The sequence below is a fragment of the Lutra lutra genome, chromosome 18, assembly GCF_902655055.1.
Source record: "Lutra lutra chromosome 18, mLutLut1.2, whole genome shotgun sequence".
NCBI lineage: Eukaryota > Metazoa > Chordata > Mammalia > Carnivora > Mustelidae > Lutra > Lutra lutra.
In genome coordinates this window covers 30,744,994-30,768,314 of record NC_062295.1, presented here as the reverse complement: position 1 = coordinate 30,768,314, position 23,321 = coordinate 30,744,994, and the positions used below count along the sequence as shown (strand labels likewise).

General features: G+C 46.8%; 1 protein-coding gene across 1 annotated transcript; it reads right to left on the bottom strand.

Moving 5' to 3' along the window:
* Positions 1-2,779: 2,779 nt before the first annotated feature.
* On the bottom strand, positions 2,780-23,097 carry BCL7B (BAF chromatin remodeling complex subunit BCL7B). The gene is made up of 6 exons (XM_047714157.1): positions 22,876-23,097; positions 19,144-19,219; positions 7,673-7,769; positions 5,282-5,452; positions 4,284-4,363; positions 2,780-3,831 (listed from the first exon to the last, which is right to left on the bottom strand). The coding sequence occupies exons 1-6, from the start codon at positions 22,965-22,967 to the stop codon at positions 3,739-3,741; spliced, it is 609 nt and encodes a 202-aa protein (XP_047570113.1). The 5' UTR covers positions 22,968-23,097; the 3' UTR covers positions 2,780-3,738.
* Positions 23,098-23,321: the final 224 nt, after the last annotated feature.

Below are 23,321 nucleotides of genomic sequence, written 5' to 3'. Positions count from 1 at the left end.
AGAAGGGAAATCTGTTATCTACTGAAGGCTGCCAGTGAATGAATGTACAAAGATTTAGAAAACTCACCACTTTGCAAACTCCAGTGAAGTAACTGATTCAGAAATAGATCATCAGTGGATACTGAAATCACTGGTCTAAGCGAACGGTCTAAAATTATCACCCCCCAACAGATTATTTATGTAAAAGTGCCCTGAAGGTGGGAAGGTGTGACAGACACCTTAGCCAAATGATCAATCTTGGCATTATCAAAAATGGGAGAAGAGGACAATGTTTCTCTTGATACAGGCAATGAAAAAATACATATCACCTCTGCAGTATTCTAACCAAACAAATTTCACCTGAAATCCTTAGAAAAAAAAATAGTTAAATGCAATTTGTGAGACATTTTACAAATAACTGCCTAGACCCTTCAAAAATATCAATGACGAGAGACACCTATCCACCCACTTCCAAAAGAAGGCTCTAAAAGGAGACTAGGGGCGTCTGGGTGGCTCAGTTGAGCATCCAACTCTTGGTTTCGGCTCAGGTCACGATCTCAGGGTTCTGGGATGGAGACTAGCATCTGGCTCCCTACTCAGCAGGGAATCTGCTTGTCCCTCTCCTGCTATCCCTCCCCCTGCTCATGTCCTCTAAAATAAATAAAATCTTCAGAAATAAATAAAGAGGGGCGCCTGGGTGGCTCAGTTGTTTGTCTCCCTTGGGCTCAGGTTATGATCTCAGGGTCCTGGGATTGAGCCCTGTGTAGGGCTCCCTGCTCAGCAGGGGGTCTGCTTCTCCCTCTCACTCTGCTGTTCCCCTTGGTTGTGTGCTCACTCTATCAAATAAATATCTTGAAGGGAAGAAGGAAAAAAAGGAAGGAAGGAAGAAGGACGGACAGATGGACGAAAGAGATGTGAGAGCTAGATGCAACGGATTGGATCCCGGGTCTGGGGATAGGGGCTAGAAGGAACTACTACTATTATTGGGACAGTTGGGGCAATTTAAATATGTTCATATTAAATATGATGGTTGTATCACTGTTAAATTTCTTGAGTGTGATGGTGATACTCTGGTCCTGTTGAGAAATGTCCTTGTTCTTCGGACATACAGGCTCAAGAATTCACGGCCTCAAGTGTGAGAATGACAGCCAGCTATTTTCACGTTAATTCACCCACCTCACCCCACCCCAAAAAAAAGAAAGAAAAAAAGTGTATTGAGATGTAAATGTACCAAATGTTAATCATTGGTGAGTCTAGATGAAGGACAGAGTTTACTGAACTATCTTTTTCAGCTCTCTGTAGTTTTGAAAAGTCTCAAAAAGTTGGAGAAAATAGAAACCCAATTCCCTGGTGACTCCCTACACATAACCCCGTGCTTCCTGGACTCCATTCGTTAGGTTAGCCCATGCTAACCTGCCCCGAGTGGTCTTTCCTCATAACCAGAGAACAGTTTTCAAGGCCCAGCCACCTCTTCTGTAAGCCTCCTGTGATCTCAAAGCCTCCAGGTTTTCCTCTGGACCCTCAGAGTCCTCTACCTTCTCCGCCCTTGCCATGACACACGCTCCTGTCTCTTTTCTCTACCTCACCAGACTGTAAGCTCTGGAAAGGCAGACACCCGTCTACCAGTTGTATTTTACATACAGAGAACCCAGACTACACTTGCAACAAATATTTGTAAAAAAGATGCCGTTTTTCAGGATGGCCCGAAACCGAGGCGTGGAGGTCTGCTCCAGCGGCCTCAACTTTTCCGAACTCCCACATTCTCCTGGGCAAAATCCGAGCTCTGCTGCTCTTTTGTACTTACTCGTATTCAGTGAATTTAGTTCGTGGGCTCGTATCTATTTTTCTTAATAATTGAATGTGCCTATGCATCGGGCCTACTGATTTTCAGAGGGAGTTTTCTGAAAATAATCTGAGTTTCAGATTATTTGCAAATAATCTGCGGTCATTGCTTGACGCTTCCTCTTCTCTTTTTCTTCTCTAACCCTTACTTACTCCATCAAGATTCTGGGATGCTGCTGGAGACTACTAGCCTGGTTTCTTAGAGTATCAGTGAGGGGCGGTGCTAAAGTGGAAGTCAGCCAGAGAAGAGGATGGTTTCCGGAACATCTTTTTCATCATCCCACATGCTCCTTCGTGGGCTTCACGCCAGCACCTATACTCCACTGCGCTCTAGGAGGTTCTAGGCAGGTCTACTCCCTCGCCAGGTGGTCTCCCGAGGAACAGGATTCCTGGCCTCTGTGCGATGACTGCACAGTATCGTGAATGTACTTAGTGCCACTGAGCTGTGTACTTCTAAGTGGTTAAAATGGTAAATTTTATGTTACGTACATTTTACCACAATATAAAAAAAGTAAAAAACAAAAAACATTCATGAGTGCCTCCTGAGGACTTGGAGACACAGCAAACATTGGCTGAATTCACTGTACACAGGGACAGAAATAAAAATCAAGACTGCATGACAACTTCAAAGCGGGTCTCCAAATCATTTCTATCAGAAGATCCCTTTGTGGGGCGCCTGGGTGGCTCAGTGGGTTAAAGCCTCTGCCTTCAGCTCAGGTCATGATCCCAGGGTCCTGGGATCGAGCCCCGCATCAGGCTCTCTCCTGCTTACCCCTCCCCTCTCTCTCTTTGCTTGCCTATCTGCCTGCTTGTGATCTCTGTCAAATAAATAAACAAAATCTTTAAAAAAAAAAAAAAAAAGAAGATCCCTTTGTGGGAGTAAGACAAGTGGCAGGCCCTCAGCCATCCCCCCACTAGCTCCTGCCCCCAAGAATGAAGCACTCAAATACCAACAAAACATATTTCAAATAGTTTAATTTTAAAAATATTCTATTCAGTGCTAAAATATGTCTTCACTCACTGTTGCCCATTTCCATTTTCTTAAACTTTTTTGAACAAAAAATAAAATCACAAAGTTCAATTAAACATGCAAATTTCAAAGAAGAGGGAACTTTCTAGAAAGTCTGAGCTGAAGGAGTACTGTTGGGGGGGGATGGGTACTGTTCTCAGAACCTCAAATCCTCGCTGGGGCAGAGTCTGTGGCAGGAGGCGGGGGACCGCAGCAGGAGCAGGGGATGCTGGAATGCAATGTACAGGTGAGAACCGGGGAAAGCTCGGTGTGTGTTGGGGGTAGAGGATGGTTACAGCAGGGCACAAAGGACTGTCAGCAGCTGGAGAGCCCATGAGAGGCAGGACAACTCAGGAACGGGCAGAAGTGCCAGGACAGCAGGAAACTTATACAGACTTTCCTGCCCTCGTGTAGAGCCCGTCCCTTTCCTCCAAAGTCTCTACCAGGCCTTCTCCAATGGCAGCTTACAGGCCCCTAGCCGAATGGGAAAGTTCATGAAAGTACAGTCTCCACTCAAGTTCAAGTAACCTAGGCACTCTCTTCTCTAGAGGGCACCTTCCACATCTCTTTCCTCCTGTAGAAGCACCAGCAGCTCAGTCCAGAGGTCCTGGAGCAGAGACTGCTTGCTACCTGGAGGTGACAGATGGACCTTGGGATGGCTGACGTTCCAGCCTGCTTGGGGTGCAAAGAAGACATGAGTGCTCCTCTTCTCAGGAGCAAGAGGACACAGGTGCCAGGGACGGGAAGATGATGCTATAACCCCAAGTCCCACCTTCCAGCCCTGAAGGCTCCTATGTGCAGGCTCTGGACCCCAGTGCTTGCCCTTACCCCAGCAACAAAGCACGGCCAGAACCAGAACGCAATAAATAGAGGCAGGGGGCCAGGAGGCGGAGCGTGCCCGGATGGTGCTAGCTATCTGATGCTGTCTGCGGCGCTGTGGGCTGGTCCCCGCAGAAGCGTTTCAGGGGCGGGGCACCGGAGTCTTCCTCTTCCTCCGCAACCTAGGAGCAGAGCATGCAATTAAAATAGGGCCTCCCCTCTCTACTAGAACCTCCCATCCACCCTAACTGCAGCCCAGAAGCCCACCCACAACCTTCCTGCAGAGAAACTTCTTCCTCCACCTCATAAGCGGACACACCAGTTTCCCTTGCTGCCTCCGCACCCTATGTTCAATGCTATAAAGTCTAATTCATATCAACAGTCCCTTTTTTTAAAAAAACTGGAAAACCCGGAGCGCCTGGGTGGCTCAGTGGGTCAAAGCCTCTGCCTTTGGCTCGGGTCATGATCTCAGGGTCCTGGGATCGAGCCCCGCATTGGGCTCTCTGCTCAGCGGGGAGCCTGCTTCCCCCTCTCTCTGCCTGCCTCTCCCCCTACTTGTGATCTCTGTCAAATAAATAAATAAAATCTTTTTTAAAAAAAGCAAAAAAACTGGAAAACCCAAAGTGCTCCTTACCTGTGTCTCTAGTGGAACTGGTTCTTCCTTCGTGAGGGTGGGAGGTTCATCAGCGACTTCTGAGGCAGGCAGGGAGGGCTCTGAAAAAGCAGCAAGGTCAGGGGCGCCTGGCTGGCCCAATCGGTTAAGCATCTGACTCTTGATTTCGGCTCAGGTTGTGACCTTGCGGTTGTGAGATCAAGACCCATGTCAAGCTCCACATGGAGCCTGCTGAAGATTCTCTGTCTTGGGATGCCTGGGTGGCTCAGGTCGTTAAGCCACTGCCTTCAGCTCAGGTCATGATCCCAGGGTCCTGGGATCAAGTCCCACATTTGCTTCTCCCTCTGCCTGCTTGTGTGCTCTCTCTCTGACAAATACACAAATAAAATCTTTAAAAAAAAAAAAAAAAAGTTCTGTGTCTCCCTCTCCCTCACCCGCCCCTCTAAAAAAAACAAAAACAAAACAAAAACAAAAAAGGCAGCAAGATCAGTCCAACTGCACGGCCTCCTGCCTCAGGCTGAGGGAGCTTCCCTAAGCACCAGGCTGGTGGAGGCCAGCACGGGCTGGGGAATCAACACATGTTATCAGAAGAAATGCGCAGGATACAGTGGGAAAAGCCTCATTTCCGAAGTCAGGAGGCATGAATCTGGAGACCTCGGTTCCACCAGTTACTGGCTATGCGACCCTGGACAAGCCATTTAACCTTTCTAAGACTCCACTTCCTCATCCGCACAGCGGAGGTTACACCTGCTATGCCCCCGGGTGTCAGCGCAATACACCAGGCATCGATGGGAAAAGTGCCTCGCACAGAGCCGGCTGCTCGGGCATGCTGCTTGTTCCCTTCTTTCATCCCGCGAGCGGGGAAGACACAACCCTTCCCCCCATAAGCCCACACTGTTAACAAATGGCTCAAGGCTGCCAGGCCAGAGGCACCTTCTCTAACCTCTTCCTCCAAAGAAAAGAAACTTCAAGAGTACAGGCCCCTCCAAGACGCTCGTCCTGGGCCAACTGTGACTCACCCTCGAGGATCTCCTGGCCCAGCGTCGGGGGCTGGGAGTCGTCTGTGCGGAAGTCAGAGGTGTGTGCTGGGCTCAGGGACTCACTCTGCTGGGGGCTGGGGCTCGAGTTGGTGCTGCTATCCACCTTGAGTTGATAGACATCGGACACCGAACTCTGGTTGCTGTTTTCATCTGAAAACCACACACGACAAAGGCAACAGCTGAGAGCAGTCATTTTTCTTGGGAGGAACAGTTCGCAGCAGAGGGCCTGGTGCCTCCTCAGGCAGCCATGGGCACAACCAAATGGAATGATCACTGCCTGGACGCCCCCTGAGCCAAAGGCAGACAGACAAAGGTGTAGGGCAAAGGGTCAACAGTCTGAGTTGAATAATCTAAACATTTTCTCTTTCACAACATACATTCTAAGCACCAGAGGCAGCCAGAATCTTTAGGGTTATGCAACATTTATATTTCAGGAAGGTCAGGATGGGCTTGGTAATCCCTTCTTTATTACCCACCAATTAGAGTCTGGACGTGGTATTTTCTTACGTCCAGTGGAAGGGAGGGACGCAGCTGTGCCCTCAACCTTTCTCAACACGGGGTGTGTAGAAAACGCTAAAGTCTGCGCGGCCTTCTTGGCTATCTCAAGGAAGGTGGTGGTACCAGCAGGTGGTCACACAGGCCCTTCAGCGGCCCGGGCACCACCTGACCTCCTCGAGGACCGAGAAATTCCCACCTGGGATGGTCTGTCTGAAGGCTGCAAGTCACCACCTGACGCGAACACTTAGGATGCAAGAACTCCCTCCCCTCCCCTCCCCTCCCTCCCTCCCCTCCCTCCCCTGCAGCAGCTGGTCCCCAGAGCTGACCCATCCTACTGCTCTGACATCACCCCGTTCATTCCTTCCACTCCTGCCACCTTAGGGCAGGCCTCCGGCTCTCGCCACACCCCGACCGCCCTTCCTTCAGTCTCCTGTCCTCCCACCTGTACTTCACACCGTCACCAGGGTGATCACTCTAAATCCTTCCGTGGCTCCCTGCTGCCCGAAGGTTACAATCCAAACTCCGGGGCTTCCCCAGGGCAGGCACAGATGGCCCTATCACAACCTACAAAATCTCCTCTGACCTCCAGGCTCACTGCCCACTGATCATCCACACTCGAGCCTGGGCTCCAGCTGCGCAGACTCACGGAGACCCGCTTCACACACAGGTGTCCAGCAGGACTTGCTCTCTCCAGTCTTCCCGGAAAGTGCCAATACAGAGCACTGTTCAGCTCAAGCACCACGTCCTCTGTGAGCCCTGTGTCCCAGGCTCCCTTGGGTGGAAATGACCACCTCCTCTATCACATTCCTGTTGTATCGCACGCACACCCACACTCATTATTTTACACGCTGATTTCCTTCTATTACATGCTGTGCAGGCAGGCTTTGTGGCTCGCTCGTCCTGGGATCTCCAGTGTGCTACCCAGTACCTGGCATACAGTAGGAGTTCATCAAATGTTCACCGAATGAAAGGAAGGGGATGGTGGCCAAATTGGGGAAACGGGGCTTCATACATCTCCCAGAGCTTTGTGATTACTGGACACCCCAAACATAGCTAGAAAACCGTTCCCTTGCATTCCCCTTCCTCTATCATACTCTCTGACCTTGGGGGCCTGGGGGAGAGCCGGGGAGTGGATACCTGCAGGCTCCCAGTCTTGTTCCAAAGGGAAAATCGTAAGCCCTTTCTAGTCTTACTCCCACAAAGACCAAGATCTTTTACGCTAAAACAGAAGCAGCATTTTACTAGAAAAAGAGTAAAGCTCTGTCACCTTTGAGCTTAGGCAAACACTTCTTCCCTGAGCATCAGCTTCCTTCCATAGGGCTGATGATAACTGCCTGCTTTACATCACAGGCTGAGGTAAGGATAAAAACAAGAAGCTCAAGGGCAAATCCTTCTGAACAGCAGCCACCACCCAGGTGTGAAGGTAGTACGGGACCTGCAGGGCCAGCACAGGCGGGACATTTACTGAAGACTGATTCAGGAGGTGGAACTTGGCTAAAAGTGGACAGGAGAGGCCCTGGCTTTGGGCGGCCTACTCCAAGGCACTATCGTAATAAAACACACCATCTGAAGAAGAGAGCTTCTGAGCCAGAAAACCTAACACGGGGTCTGTCACTTACAGGTTATGTACCCTGAGATACAGAACTTCACCCCTCTGAGCCTCGGTTTCCCCAAATGGAACACGAAGCTCCGATCATCTGCCTTGCACGGTTGTTGTGAGGCTTCAAGGAAAAGACTTGATGTAAAGTGCCAGCAAGATATCAGCAGAGCAGCAGGCACTGAAGGGACACATGGAACTATTCTTCCCGTCATTAATGGGTTCAGATCTAAGTGCTGCTTTTCCTGCAAGGAAGACATATGGATGCAACTCACCCTGGAATTCAAGAAGAAGAGAGGAATTGGCTGAGGCATCAGAGGGAAAGCCATTAGGTTCCCGGGCTGCTGAACTGTTCGATTTTGACTTTTCTTTCTAGAAAAGGAAAAAAAGAGGAATGTGACAGAGCCAAGCAGGAGACCCACAGAGAGGGAGAAGGGTGCTGTGTGAGACACCACAGAGGTCTGGATTAGGACTGAACAGGAGTAACGACAACAGTGTGAGAATTTAGGACCCAAGGAATAACAGAATCCTGGATAAGGTGTCCCCAAGCCTCAGGGTCTCTGCTCTTTCTTGTAAAACGGATCCTGCCGGTGCTAATATCGTGACTCAGAAGGGAGAGGCAGACACACGGGCTTCCACTAGCGCTCCCTGTGGTTCTCTTCTGCTTTCTGCCCTGAGCAGAATGCTCTATCCCACCCATCCTCATGTGGATGGAAGAGAAATACAGAGAACCCATTTGAGAAGGATTCCTGTTCTGGTAGCACAGCAGGAAAAAGGAAAAATGGGTCTCTGATTGGACCAGGAAGGAGTCACTTTATACGTAAGGCAAGTAGGGACAGGACAAAGAGGCCCCACTAGCCTGATTACTGACCAGTCAAGCCATCCACCCAGAATGACCACCCCATGTGCACCTCTGCCTATAACACCATTTCCGTCAAGCACGATGTAGGTTACAGACGTGGGGAAACACAGGGCAAAGGTAAGCACTACCTTTCGAGGAGTGAGCCCTAAGGAAAGGAAATAAATCCATCCAAACATTTCCAAATGAGAGCACCCCCAACAGCCCGAAGTTGAAATCTGGGAGAAATCTCAAATTTACTAATTTATACTTTTTATACATGTCTATTTATTATACATGAATCTAATTTTTGTTACTCTCAAACCTGCCGTCAATCAGCTGCACATTCACGAACCACTTTCCCTTCACTTTTTTCATATGCAGACATGATTTTAACGCAATTACACTTCACACTTAACCACAGAAACTACAAAAACACAATTTAAAAGAAATTATCTATTTAGAGAGAGCACGTGCTTGAGCGGGGCGGGGGTCAGTAGGAGAGGGAGAAAGAATCCCAAGCAGACTCCACACTAAGCAGCAGAGCCCAAGGTGGGGCTCGAACCCACGATACTGCAATCATGACCCAAGCCGAAATCAAGAGTTGGACACCCAACCAGCTGAGCCACCCAGGCGTCCCGCTGAAAACTCTGAAATATACACTACGTGGAGTTTGTGTCAATCTACTCTCTGGTCAGTGATGTCCCATTCCCTCGGATCCTTCCCACTTCTTCACCAATTTGATTGTCATTTCCCATTTTCCTAATCTGGCAGGTCTATACTAATTCCTTACAGGATGGCCCTCTACCACGGACTGCTGGAGGGACGATAAACTCAGAGGCCTGAGCAAAAACTGGGAGAAGCCCTTGGGAGACAAAGGGAGCTGGGTCCCAGGCAGGGAGAACTGGAATTAGGCAAGGGCCAGGGGCTTACATGTGAGAACTGGGTTAGGGCGGGGAAGGACTTTCTACCAGTGCCCGCGACTCCCCATTCACAAGCCCAAGAGATTTAACTGCCTGACCTTTGGCCCCTGTGGGTAATGGCCCCACTAGAGCCAGGACTGGATGATAAATCAAGGGTGGTAGCGGAGCCGCCCTAACTTCCACCCACCAGTTCCCTGGGGCTGGCAGGGACAAGGAAGGACAGCAGCTCCCAGATAAAGGCAGCACCTGGAAGACTGGTACTAGGGAGCTCCCTGGGAGGGAGGGGAAGAGGGAGTAGGGGTGAGGGAAAGGCTGAATCCTAAAGCTCACCCAGTGACCTAAATTCACCAGGAGGAAGGAAAACCACAGCCTGGGCTTACATCCTCCCTCAGCTACATATCGTTAACCAAGGCAGCTCAGAATCCCCAGGGAATAAGAAATAAGTGCACAGATACTGGGTATTTACCCTAAAGATACAAACGTAGTGATCTGAAGGGGCACGTGCACCCGAATGTTTATAGCAGCAATGTCCACAATAGCCACTATGGAAAGAACCTAGATGTCCATCTACAGACGAATGGATAAAGAAGATGTGGTATATATACACAAGGGAATACTATGCAGCCATCAAAAGAAATGAAATCTTGCCATTTGCGACGACGTGGATGGAACTAGAGGGTATCATGCTTAGTGAAATAAGTCAATCGGAGAAAGACAACTATCACATGATCTCCCTGATATGAGGGAGAGGAGATGCAACACGGGGGGTTAAGGGGGTAGGAGAAGAGTAAATGAAACAAGATGGGATCGGGAGGGAGACAAAAACCATTTTGTGACTCTTAATCTCACAAAACAAACTGAGGGTTGCTGGGGGGAGGGGGGTTGGGGGAGGGGGGAGGGGTTATGGACATTGGGGAGGGTAAGTGCTATGGTGCGTGCTGTGAAGTGTGTAAACCTGGCGATTCACAGACCTGTACACCTGGGGATAAAGATATATTATATGTTTACAAAAGTAAAATTAAAAAAAAGAAAGAAAGAAAGAAAGAAAGAGGTGCACAGAAAACACTAGCCAGACACTGGAAGAAACAAGCTCCATTAAAGACAATAAATAGAAGAAGCTATACTAGAAGAAGGAGGCTAGGAAGACATGAGAATTTAAATAAAACAGTAAGTCTCGGGGCGCCTGGGTGGCTCGGGTGGTTGAGCGTCTGACTACTGATTTTGGCTCAGGTCATGACCGCCACAGGGGATGAGACTGAGCCCCTCACTGGGCTCAGGGCCAAGTGTGGAGCCTGCTTAGGATTCTTTCTCTCCCTCTCCCTCTGCCCCCTAGCCCCCCTCCCCCCCAACTCAGGTGTGGCACTCTCTCTCTCTCTCAAAAAAAAAAGAAAAAAAAAAATTAAAACATAATCTCCTCAGAAAGATAAGGATGCTGGAAAGTTGTTTTGAAGAACCACCAATTGAGGAAATTTGGTATGGTTAATGTAATTGTTGAAAATAAAAATTAAGTGACCAAGTCTAGTAGCAGAAATAGGTACAGCTGAAAACAAGCAAAACTTTGGTTGAGAAATCAAGAGTACATGAGAAAGAATGAAGAGATGAAACAAATGAGAAGAAAGGAAAAATAAAGAAGCTAGATATCAACATCACAGGATAGTCTTACAGAAGTCCTGGGAGAGCAAAGACAGGGAAGAAATTCTAGAAGTTTCCAGGAATGCAAGACCACCTAGGAAGAATCCAGAAGAATTAGTGTGACGCTAGATTGTTCAATAGCAACACCAGAAGCACAACAATTGAGCAATAGTTTCAAAATGTTGAAGGAAAACCTAGAACTTCAGACGTGGGTAAAATAATAAAATAATTAAAAATAAATAATAAAATAATAAAATCAGTTAAACATAAAAGTGAAACAAAGATATTTTCAGAAGTAAAAGGATACTTTCAGAAAGTTTTCCCCACAAAAGCTCTCTCTGACAAAACTCTTGGAGGATATGTTGCAGCAAGAAAAATGAATCTAGGAGAAAGCAATGATAAAATAGGTGCAAAGAGTACATAACACGTAACATTTACTTTGTCTAAGCAGTGACTAAAACAAGAAACTTCTGTAAGAACTGAAATATCTGATCTGAAATTTCAGTCAAAACTGAGGACAGGGGGCACCTGAGTGGCTCAGTGGGTTAAAGCCTCTGCCTTCGGCTCAGGTTATGATCTCAGTGTCCTGGGATCAAGCCCCACATCGGGCTCTCTGCTCAGCGGGGAGCCTGCTTCCTCCTCTCTCTCTCTTTCTCTCTGCCTGCCTCTCTGCCTACTTGTGATCTCTGTCAAATAAATAAATAAATGATAAAAAAAAAAAAAACTGAGGACAGGGTACGGATGGAAGTAGGAGAGGAGTGAAGGAAAAGTGGTTAAAAATGTGTTACGGGTGTTACCGGGTTCCAAGGGTAAATGCAGACTTTGATAAGCTTCATACATTGACATGGAAGAACAGTAAGTATAAGTCTTATTAAGTTAGAAGTAGGCAATAAAAAAATGAAAACAGAATGCAGAACTTTCAAATCAGCAAAGAAAAGTTTGTCTAGCTATCGTGAGGCAAAGAGAGAGAAAAAAAAAGAGTGTATTATGGCAAAAATCCTTGTCCATATTAATAGAATTTTTAGGTAGTCAAACTTCCCCAGCCATCCTGGCCGCTAGATGCCACACAAACTATTACAAACATACACGGTAAATACATAAGTCCTGAGGCAATTTCTAGGAGACTCCTACTAAAAATCATGAAAATTCTATCTGCCCATCCTTCTGCTCTGCTGGTCAGAGCCTAAATGTGTAGAATAAATGGCTGGATCTTGACCTCGGAATACAAGGTCAAAACTGGCTCAGAGGAACGGGGAGTTACTTAACGGTATAGAGTTTAGTTTTGCAAGATGAAGACTAGAGATTCACTGCACAAGGTGAATGTACTTAATACCACTTACTACCACTTAATACCACTGCACAAGGTGAACGTACTTAATACCATTAAACTGTACATGTAGACATAAAAAAACACTGTACATACAAAAGATGGTTAAGATCGGGGCACCTGGGTGGCTCAGTGGGTTAAGCCGCTGCCTTCGGCTCAGGTCATGATCTCAGGGTCCTGGGATCGAGTCCCACATCGGGTTCTCTGCTCGGCAGGGAGCCTGCTTCCCTCTCTCTCTCTGCCTGCCTCTCTGTCTACTTGTGATCTCTCTCTGTCAAATAAATAAATAAAATCTAAAAAAAAAAATGGTTAAGATGGTAAATTTTATGGTATGTTAAACTAAAATTAATTTATTAATAATTCTCATTATTCTCTTTAAAAGTTTAAAAAAAAAGGGGGGGGGAGCAGAAAGCCTGGAAGAAACCTGGGCCCCTGGAGGTTTCTGGAGCAGAACTACGCCAGTCCCGGAATACAAGCTTCTAAGCACTAGCCATAGACGACTAAGAAAATGAGTAAAATAAACTTCTTAAAGCATTGCTATCTTGAGTTTTCTGTCACCCACAGCGAAACCTAATGCTAATACACCCAATAAACAAAAAACATGAAACAGGTGACAGAAGAGAATTCCAAGATACACTAAACCAAACATAAATCAAAAGGAGACAGGGTAGAAATTGTAATATCAAATAAAATCAAATTTGAGGAGAAAAAAATTTGGATATAAGGGACAAAGAAGGACGTTATATACTGGTAAAATGAACGCCAGGTCAAGATGACATAATAAGGGGCACTGGGCGGCTCAGTGGGTTAAGCCACTGCCTTCGGCTCAGGTCATGATCCCGGTGTCCTGGGATCGAGCCCCACATCGGGCTCTCTGCTCAGCGGGGAGCCTGCTTCCCCCTCTCTCTCTGCCTGCCTCTCTGCCTACTTGTGATCTCTGCCTGTCAAATAAATGAATAAAATCTTAAAAAAAAAAACAGATGACAAAATAATAACAATGGCATCATCATATAAATACATCAAAAACAGTTTCAAACAAAACATGACAAGTGACCCATCAACCGTGAAGCAGCAAATATATCAACGATTTCATACACCCTTCTCAGAAACATAATAGGACAAACACACAAAAGAATAAGCAAAGATACACAAGATTTGGGTTAACATAATAAATGCTTCAATTGTTTAATTCATACCTAGAGAATATATTTGTTTTAATCACAAGTGAATGGTCTGAAAACCAATCATGTACCAGATGAGATCACAAAAAAAGTCCCAATAATCCAAAAGAACTAATATCCTATTAATTCAATAAAATCAGTACACCAATTTTAAAAAGATAGTTAAAACATCTCACATATCTAGAAATTAAAAATCATTCTATTAGTGCTTGCCTTGGCAGCACATATACTCAAAAAAATCATTCTATTAAATAAACTTTTGGGGGCGCCTGGGTGGCTCAGTGGGTTAAGCCTCTGCCTTCAGCTCAGGTCATGATCCAAGGGTCCTGGGATCGAGTCCTGCATCGGGCTCTCTGCTCAGCGGGGAGCCTGCTTCCCCCTCTCTTTCTGTCTCTCTGCCTATTTGTGATCTCTGCCTGTAAAATAAATAAATAAAATCTTAAAAAAAAAAAAAGAGTATCACAAATAACTACATACCAGGACATGCGAAAACTCTTGATCAGTGTTCAAGGTGTCACTGGCATTGGAATGGGCCAACTAATTCCTCATTATACAAGACTGAGCCATCCACTGCCAAAAGTTTAGCTCACTGGCCAACTAAAAAGTGCCCTGCCTCATTTCTAAATACAACTGCAGAAATGGGGAAAGGGGAGGACCTAGCACTGAACCTTATTAAAGAACCAATGGCCTATTTGCAATGGATAAATTTGCAGGAATACATAAAAGGGAAAATAAGTACCAAAACCAGAGGAACCCAAACGCGTCCATCACCACTAAAACTACACACGATGGTAATGAAGGCCCAGAAAGTACTAAAGATGACTTCTACCAAACTTTCTCATTTTACAGCAGTTGTTCTAGAAATCAAGAGGGGAAATTGCCTAATTTGTTTCAGGAGGCGAATGTAATCTTAATACTATAAAAAGGTAAAGATAGGATAATAAAAGAAAATCTAGACCAATTTCACTTATGAACCAGATGTAAATATCTTAAATGAAATATCTGTGAACTGAACACTGCATTCTACGAGGGGGAAAGAAAGCCTATCCAAGTAGAATTTCTCTTATGCATACAAGAATGTAAAAGTTTCAACATCAGAAACTTTATTAATATAATCCACCCTACTAAAAGATAACAGATTAGAGGAGGAAAATGGCATGAACATTTCAGTAAATGCAGAAAAGGCAGCTAGATAAAGTCCAACATCTATTCATAATTTTTTTTAAGATTTTATTTATTTATTTGACAGAGATCACAAGTAGGCAGAGAGGCAGGCAGAGAGAGAGAGAGGAGGAAGCAGGCTCCCTGCCGAGCAGAGAGCCCCATGTGGGGCTCGATCCCAGGACCCTGGGACCATGACCTGAGCCGAAGGCAGAGGCTTTAACCCACTGAGCCACCCAGGCGCCCCTCTATTCATACTTTTTAATAAATTTAGGAAATTAAAATGAGAAGGGAATTTTTATTTTGATAAAGGCTATTTTCCAAAAAACCTACAGCAAGAGAGAAAATTTGTCCTAATTAGTATTAATAAATACTACATTTAGTATAATTTAGTATAAAATATATACAAATCAATATAATTTGGTATAATTTAGAATAGTATAAATAAAAATCTCTCTAGCCCAGGACAAAATAAGTAACAAAAAAGAGAATGGAGAGCTCAAAAACAGATCTAGATATGAATATGGCATACAACAGAGATGACATCACAAATCGAGAGAGAAAGTAAATAGTAATAGTAAACAGTATTAGGGCAAATAGCCCTCTGTGTAATGGAAAATTAAAATTAGATTCATATCTCCACCATTAAAAAAAGAAATACAAAACATAACAGGAGATGGAGATGTTCTTTATGACCACGCAATGTAGAATAATTCTGAAACAAGACTCAAAACGCAAAAACCTTAACAAAAAATTGACTAATCTGACACAAAAAAATGAAAGGCCTATTACTGATAAAGTTATCAGACAGGCGACATGTCAGAGATACCTGCAGGGTAACAATCTGACCCGAGCTTTCTGTATCTAAGATATCAACGAATCCATGCAAATCACAAAGGTAGACAGGAAACCCAATACAAAAGTAAGCAAAAGAAATCAGAGAAGAGGATATGTAAGTGGATAAAAAGGAAATCTGAAGAGATGAAATCATCCACCTCATGACAAGTAATCAGGAATACGGGAAATAAAAAAGACAACGGGATGGCAGGACTGATCGTACCATATGCCCGTGAAGTCGTAGAAGCGGGAAGGCCCTGGCACTCCTGGGGAAGTGTACTAACTACGCTGGTGCAGCCCTTCTGGGGCGAGATCGGGCAACAGCTGTGTTTTTGTTTTGTTTTGAAGATTTTATTTTTTTATTTGACACAGAGAGAGCACAAGCAGGGGCAGCAGCAGGCAGAGAGAGAGGGAGAAGCAGACTCCCCATTGAGCAGGGAGCCCAACATGGGGCTTGATCCCAGGACCCCAGGATCATGACCTGAGCAGAAGGCAGACGCTTAGCCAACTGAGTCACTTTGGGCAGCAGTTATTAAAATCAATTGGTATACACACCCTTCATAGCACTCCCACTCCTGGGCATCTACCCCACAAGTCATCCAGAAGAATGCTGTAAGGTTTGGCCACTCTAGTCATCTGTGCTCCCAAAAAGCTGGAGGCAACACACAAAAACAGACCCACGCTCAGACACTTGAAATATGACAAAGGGGCGGGTGGTGGCTGGGTGGCTCCGTTGGCTGGGCATCTGCCTTTGGCTCAGATCATGAGCTTAGGGCCCTGGGACTGACCCCCATGTTTGGCTCCCTGCTCTGTGGCGAGCCTGCTTCTTCACCTGCTGCCTCCCCAGCTTGTGCTCTCCCTCTCCCTCTCTCTCTCTCTCAGATAAATAAATAAAATCTTAAAAAAGAAAGAAAGATGTCAAAGGTGGCTCTGTAGAGTGGGAGGAAAAGAACAGTCTTTTCAATAAATGGCACTGGGACAAATGCACATCCAGGTGGGAAAAAATGAAATCGGGCTCCTACTTCAAAATACACAAAAATCAATGCCAGGTGTGTTGTAAAGGGAAACTGAATAATGAGCTTGTAGAAGACTATATGGAAGATTACCCCTGTGGCCTCGAAGGAGGAGGAGAATTTAAAACATTTCAAAGTACTAACGGTAACAGAGAAGATTAATTATTTTGTCTACATTGAAATTAGCAACTTCCGTGACTCAAGGCAGCCTAGAGAAAGTGCAAAGGCAGCCGTGGAATGGAAAAAGGTCTGCCTAGTACAGAATCAATAAAGACTGTGTGTCTAGAACACAGAGAATTCCTACAAGTCACAAGGAAGAAACAAGCAAATGGATGAAAGAGGCACTTCCTGAAACAGGAAATCTGAGAGGTTCCATCCTAAACGTTGAAAAGGTGCTCCATGTTGCTAGTAATTACTACTTAGTCACCAAGTTAAAAGCACAAGTTCTTTACACATAAAAAACAATACCAACTGTTCATGAGGATGCGGAGTCATGCGAACTCTCCTATTTCTGGTGGGAACAGACTGGTGCCATCACTTTGAGAGTTTGGCATGAACTACTATAGGTCGACACAGGCAGACTCCGAGACCCAGCGATTGCACTGCCAGGAACATATCCTAGGAAAACCCACGTATCTGCTGACCCACATAATGAATAAGAGTGTTCACAGGAGCATGATTCCTGCTACCCCAAAATGGGAACAACCCAAAAATCCATCTACAGGAGGACCTGAGAGGTAAATCATGGTACGGGCCTATAATAAAATTCCACCCAGCACTGGAGAGGGACAAATGGCTCCAAGGACAACATCGATCAATTTTACAAACATTACACTGTGCAGAAAAAGCAAGACACACGAAACAGATCATTTATGATGCTGTTTATATAAAGTTAAAGAAGTGTTGGGCGCCTGGGTGGCTCAGTGGGTTAAGCCGCTGCCTTCGGCTCAGGTCATGATCTCAGGGTCCTGGGATCGAGTCCCGCATCGGGCTCTCTGCTCAGCGGAGAGCCTGCTTCCTCCTCTCTCTCTCTCTCTCTCTCTCTCTGCCTGCCTCTCTGCCTACTTGTGATCTCTCTCTGTGAAATAAATGGATAAAATCTTTAAAAAATAAAATAAAATAAAATAAAGTTAAAGAAGTGTTTACAGGGACACCTGGGTGGCTCAGCTGGTTAAGCGTCTGCCTTGGGCTCAGGTCATGATCCCAGCGTCCTCGGATCGAGTCCCACATCAGCCTCTCTGCTTGGCGGGGAGCCTGCTTCTCCCTCTGCCTCTGCCTGCCACTCTGTCTTCCTGTGCTCGCTCTCTCTCTCTCTGACCAATAAATAAATAAAATCTTTAAAAAAAAAAGAAAGAAAGAAAGAAGTGTTTACAAATGAGTAGAGAAGTGGTAAGAGAAGCGAAAGTAGGAGAAAGACCCTCGGGCCAGGGAGGGGAAGCTGGGACGAGTCCAGCAGAGGTCTCTGGGGAAGCTGGCAATGCTCTCTGTTTTGACCTGAGTGATTTTCACCAGGGTACTAGCTTTATGTTTCCTCCTTATGCCATATATTTACGACTTACGTTCTTTTCTGTATGTGTTTTATTTATTCATTTTTTAAATGTATTTATTTAAGGGAGAGAGAGAGAAAGTGAGAGAGCACGGGAGGGGAGAAGGTCAGAGGGAGAAGCAGACTCCCCATGGAGCTGGGAGCCCGATGTGGGACTCGATCCTGGGGCTCCGGGATCATGACCTAAGCCGAAGGCAGTCGATTAACCAACTGAGCCACCCAGGCGCCCTCTGTATGTGTTTTAAATCTGAGCTTTTTAAAACAATTCGGGAACACAAGTTGGAGACAATCTGGGTGTCTACCACGCGGGGAAGGTATAGGTAAATGTGGTCACTGCATGTAAGAGAACACAATGCAAGATGCAAAGGCAGTAACTCTATTTACAGTTACAGAAACTCGGACGGTTCTCAAAAACAAGGCTGAGCAAAAGAAAAGAAACAAGTTTTTAGCACAATGCTCTATAAATTTTAAAATACGAATACCATGCAATGCTATGTATTTTTCTTTCCTTCTCTTTTTTAAAGATTTATTTATTTGAGAGAGAGAGAGAGAACACGTAAGAGTGCACGAGCAGGAGGGGCAGAAGGAAAGGGAGAGAGAATCTGAAGCAGACTCCACAATGAGCGCAGAGCCCAAGGGGCTCTATCCTCCCCACCCCGGGGTCCTATCTCACCACCCTGAGCTCACGACCCAAGCAGAAACCAAGAGTTGGACGCTCAACTGACTGCTGCACCCATGTGCCCCAGCACTATGTAGCTTTCAAGAATACACTGCTCTCCACGAAAACCCAGGGAAGAGGGATTAGAAAAGTATATACACACATAAAGCACGTATGATACACTATAGCGGATAGCTAGTCAGGTAAGAGCAGGAGTCAGCAAACTTTTTCTTACAGTGCCAGATCAGAAATAGTTGTGGCTTTGCGGGAGTTTAGGTCTTATGGCAACTATTCGACTCTGCCGTTACGACTCAAAAGCGGACACAGACGATGAGGAAACCACTGGGCATAGCTGTGTTCCAATAAAACCATACTGACAATCACAAGGAGCAGGCCTGGGCTGTGGTTCACCAAGCCTTGGAAAAAAAGGAAGGGGTTAAGAAAAGGGAAGAAAGGGGGGAAATACTACAGGAGAGGCTTTGCATGGATCAACCACCTTCAAGGGCGCCTTGGAGTACTTTCAACTCAATTTTGGGAAATAAACTCCTTTATAATTAAGAGACAACCAAGGAAAGAACCAAAGGAAATAAACGGTACCTTTTTATTGTTTTGATTTTCTTCCACACTTACCTCCTTGCTGTCTGTCACAGGAACCCACTTAAATATCCTAAGGGACGTGTCACCCACTGTCACCCACTTTTTCTCCCTGAAAGAAAAACACTTCTTAAAACCGATAATGGAACAGATTTTTTGCTCATAATGTGATTTGCTACTTCTCAGTGGATCATTCCTTCAATCTTTTAATTTTTTTTAAATTTAAGTTTATTTTATTTCAGTCATGTCTACACTCAATGTGGGGCTCAAACTCACAAGCCCAACATCAAGGGGCACATCTTCTCCAACTGGGCCAGTTAGGTGCCCCAACCTCCTTCAATCTTAAACGTCTTCTAAACTTCTTTCCATCATATTATACCTATATCCCACCTTGCAAATCATCCCTTCCAGAAAGACTTCCCTATCAAATTCCTTTAGCTCTGAACCCACTACTTGCCTTTTCTCAGTGTACCAAAGCCCCTTTTTACCTCACACACTACATCTGTACTGAGTACCAGCACATTTTCACACTCAGGTATCTACCTGGCATTATTTCTTTATTTTTCAAAAAGTAATTCAGGGGCACCTGGGTGGCTCAGTCCGTTAAGCCGCTACCTTCCGCCCAGGTCATGATCCCAGGGTCCTGGGATTGAACCCTGCATGGGCTCCTTGCTCAGTTGGAACCCTGCTTTACCCTCTCCTCCCTACTCATGCTCTCTCTCTCACTACCTCTGTCTTTCTCTCTCTCTCAAATAAATAAAATCTTGAAAAAAAATTAATTTAATTCCACTAATATTTATAAAGCCCTATTACACAAGGCCCTATAGGAGATAAAGAATGTATAAGATACGGTCCCACATAGCAGCACATAGGAATAAAAAACTAAGTAAGGACATCATTGTGATACATGGTGATAAGGAATTTGAGAAGAGGGGCCGCTGGGTGGCTCAGTGGGTTAAGCCTCTGCCTTCAGCTCAGGTCATGATCCCAAGATCCTGGGATCAAGCCCCGCATCGGGCTCTCTGCTCGGCAGGGAACCAGCTTCCCTTCCTCTCTCTGCCTGCCTTTCTACCTACTTGTGATCTCTGTCAAATAAATAAAATAAAAATCTTTAAAAAAAAAAAAAGGGGGGGGGGGTGGAGTGAGAGAAACTTTAAAGCATCAAATCATTGTAGTACTTATAAAAAAAAAAAAAAAAAAAGGAAGTTGAGAAGCCTGAAAGACTGGGCTATGGCATGGAAGGAGAGTTCCCAGGACCTCAGTGAAACTGTGGCTGAAACATGATTCCACTTAGAAATAATTGCAGCGGGGCGCCTGGGTGGCTCAGTGGGTGAAGCTGCTGCCTTCGGCTCAGGTCATGATCTCAGGGTCCTGGGATCGAGCCCCGCATCGGGTTCTCTGCTCAACGGGAAGCCTGCTTCCTCCTCTCTCTCTGCCTGCCTCTCTGCCTACTTGTGATCTGTCTGTCAAATAAGTAAATAAAATCTTAAAAAAGAAAAAAAAAGAAAGAATTGCAGACACAGGACGGGGTGCTTCCAAGTCTTACACTGGTTTCTGAAACCTTAAAGCAAAGCTGCTTTAAGGTTTTATCTTACAGAGAAAGCTACATTTGAGATAAGCCTTAAAAAAATTAAGGCTAAAAGAAATTTCCCCCATTTGGGGACATGCAAGTGACATTCTTGAGTAAGGACCAGATAATGGACAAGCAGAGTTGGGGAGCCAAAATGTTTCAAGTCCAAATGTGAGGTTACAAAAAAGGGAAAAAAAAAAGAAAGAAAAGAAAAAGTAACTGTTGTGAATGTGGATACTGATGATGCTGTTCAGCAAATAGAAAGAAGAATGAACTACAGACTTAGGAAATCAAAATCAATTCCTGGACAGACCATTTCACTTCATCCTTTACTCAGCGAATACTACACATGACCCTGTGCTAGACCCTGGGCACACAGGCAGCAAGGTAGACAGACCCTAGCTTCACAGAGCCTCACTCCAATCGGAAAGAGACATCAAACAACTCATTTTGTAGTCACTTAATCATTAGGTCTGACCACATCAAACTGCCCCTTCTGTTAAGTTAAAAAGTCAAATACAGGAAATGTCTTACAATTCAATCTAATACAATTGTGGAAAGTTCTATGAAGGGGACCTGATTTAGATTAGGGATCTTGAAAGCTGTCCCTTGAGAAAGCAAGTTTTATGCAGAGCTAGGAGTTAACTAGGCAAGGAGGAAAAGAGGGTAGAGGATGTCAGGCAGCATGTGGCTCCAGCTGAAAGATGACAAGAAACTCCCAGAAAGAGGGCAGTTTGAGGGCAGTCTGGTGAGATGGCAAGGACCATCTATCTGGTCTTTAACCTAAGATCAAGAAGAGTCACTGAAGCCTTGTTTCTACAGCAGGGGAGTGCTATGATAATATTTACTCTCGAGAAAAGTGAAATCACTCTGGGGGCTCCTGGGTGGCTTAGTGGGTTAAAGCCTCTGCCTTCAGCTCAGGTCATGGTCTCAGGGTCCTGGGATCCAGCCCCGCATTGGGCTCTCTGCTCAGCGGGGAGCCTGCTTCCTCCTCTCTCTGCCTGCCTCTCCGCCTACTTGTGATCTCTGTCAAATAAATAAATAAAATCTTTAAAAAAAAAAATGAAATCACTCTGTGCAGTGTGAGGAATGGACTGGGTAATGGCGCAAGAGCTGAAGCAAGCTAAGAGTTCCAGGGGAGAGAGGATGGTCATCTGGCCTAGGTGGCTGGGGGCTGGGGGCTGGGGGGGGGAGGGGAGGGGATCCGCGGGTAGAGATTGCCAAAAGAGAAAGGTGTGGTGGTTCTTAGGTTTCACCAAAAAATCCTAGAAGGATTAGATTTGAAGGTAGAAAAAGAAATCATTAATTATTTAACTAATATAAAACCCTTATATACGAGATAAGGAACTTGTGGGGAATTGAATAAACAACCCCCCTCAAAAAACCAAGGTAATGATGCCCCCATAGGGGGTGGAGGTCTTGGAAAGGAAGGCTTCCTGGAGGGAGCTAATCCCTAACTGGGCTTTAAAGCTATGACTCGGAGTCAGCCAGAGAAAAGGGACTGGAGAAGTCGGCGCAAACAGTGGGCTGTTTGACTTGAACGTCATAAATCGTCGGAGTTCCTGGTCCGAGACAGGCGGGCAACCGGCCCCGCAAGGAACATGACACAAGCCGTTTCCAAGTGAGGACAGCTCTCGACTCCCTCACCAGCTCGCAGCACGAGCCTGCCCCGCAGGCTCCGTGCGGCCCAGCACCGGGGGAAGACAGGGGCTCCGAGGCCGACGGCCACGCCGGCTCTCGGGGCAAATTCCGCGAGCCGCTCTCGCCAAACTTAGAACTGATACGTAGAGTGCCCGGTCCGGCCGGCGGGAACCCCCCCGGACACGTCAGCTACTACAGCGGGCAGCTCGGAACGCGAAGGGCTCCGGAGACCCGCGACGGCGGGGAGGAAGCAGCGGGGTCCTGCGTGCGGGCGAAGCCCCGCAGCCCCTCGCGCAGCCGGAAGCCCGCAGCCCCGCCGGGAGACGCGCGGCCCGCGGGCAGGTGGGCGGGCCCGCGAGCCGGGCGACCCCCTGATTGGTGGGAGCCGGCGCGCCCTCTGACCTCACGCCGACGCGAGCTGCGCCCTCCTCCCGCCTTCTCGCGCTCCCCCCTCCCCCCAAGCGTCCGCCGGTCGGCTCCCACCCAGCCAACCAGTCCTGCGCTCCTGTGGGCCTGGGCCGGCGACCCGGCCGGCACCCTGGGGTCCGACCCCTCACCATTTCCGCACTTTCTCGATGGCCGCCATCACCTTCTTGATGTCGTCCTTGGCCCGACTGCGGGTCTCGGCCCGGACCGACCGGCCCGACATGGCGGCAGCGGGAGCGGCGGGGGCCGGGACACTGCTCCCAAGACACGGGGAATCGCGCGCCTCACGCGCCGCCGCCCGCCCGCCGCAGCAGCGTCACCGCGGCCGTCGCCCCCTCCGTGCGCGCGTGCGCGAGGAAGCGCGCGCACCCGCCCGCCTCTTGGGGCTCGAAGCCTCAGCGCGCCTGCGCGTCCCGCCCCGGGCGGCGCTCCCTGGGCGCCCTGGGAGTCCCCTTGGTCCCCAAGCAGGCAGGGGTGCGCGGCAGGCGGGCGGCACGTGCTGCGGGCAAGGCGAGGTGCGAGGCGCTCCCAGTGGGGTCCCTAGCTCTCGGGGGTTTGGGGATTGGCACCTTGGTCC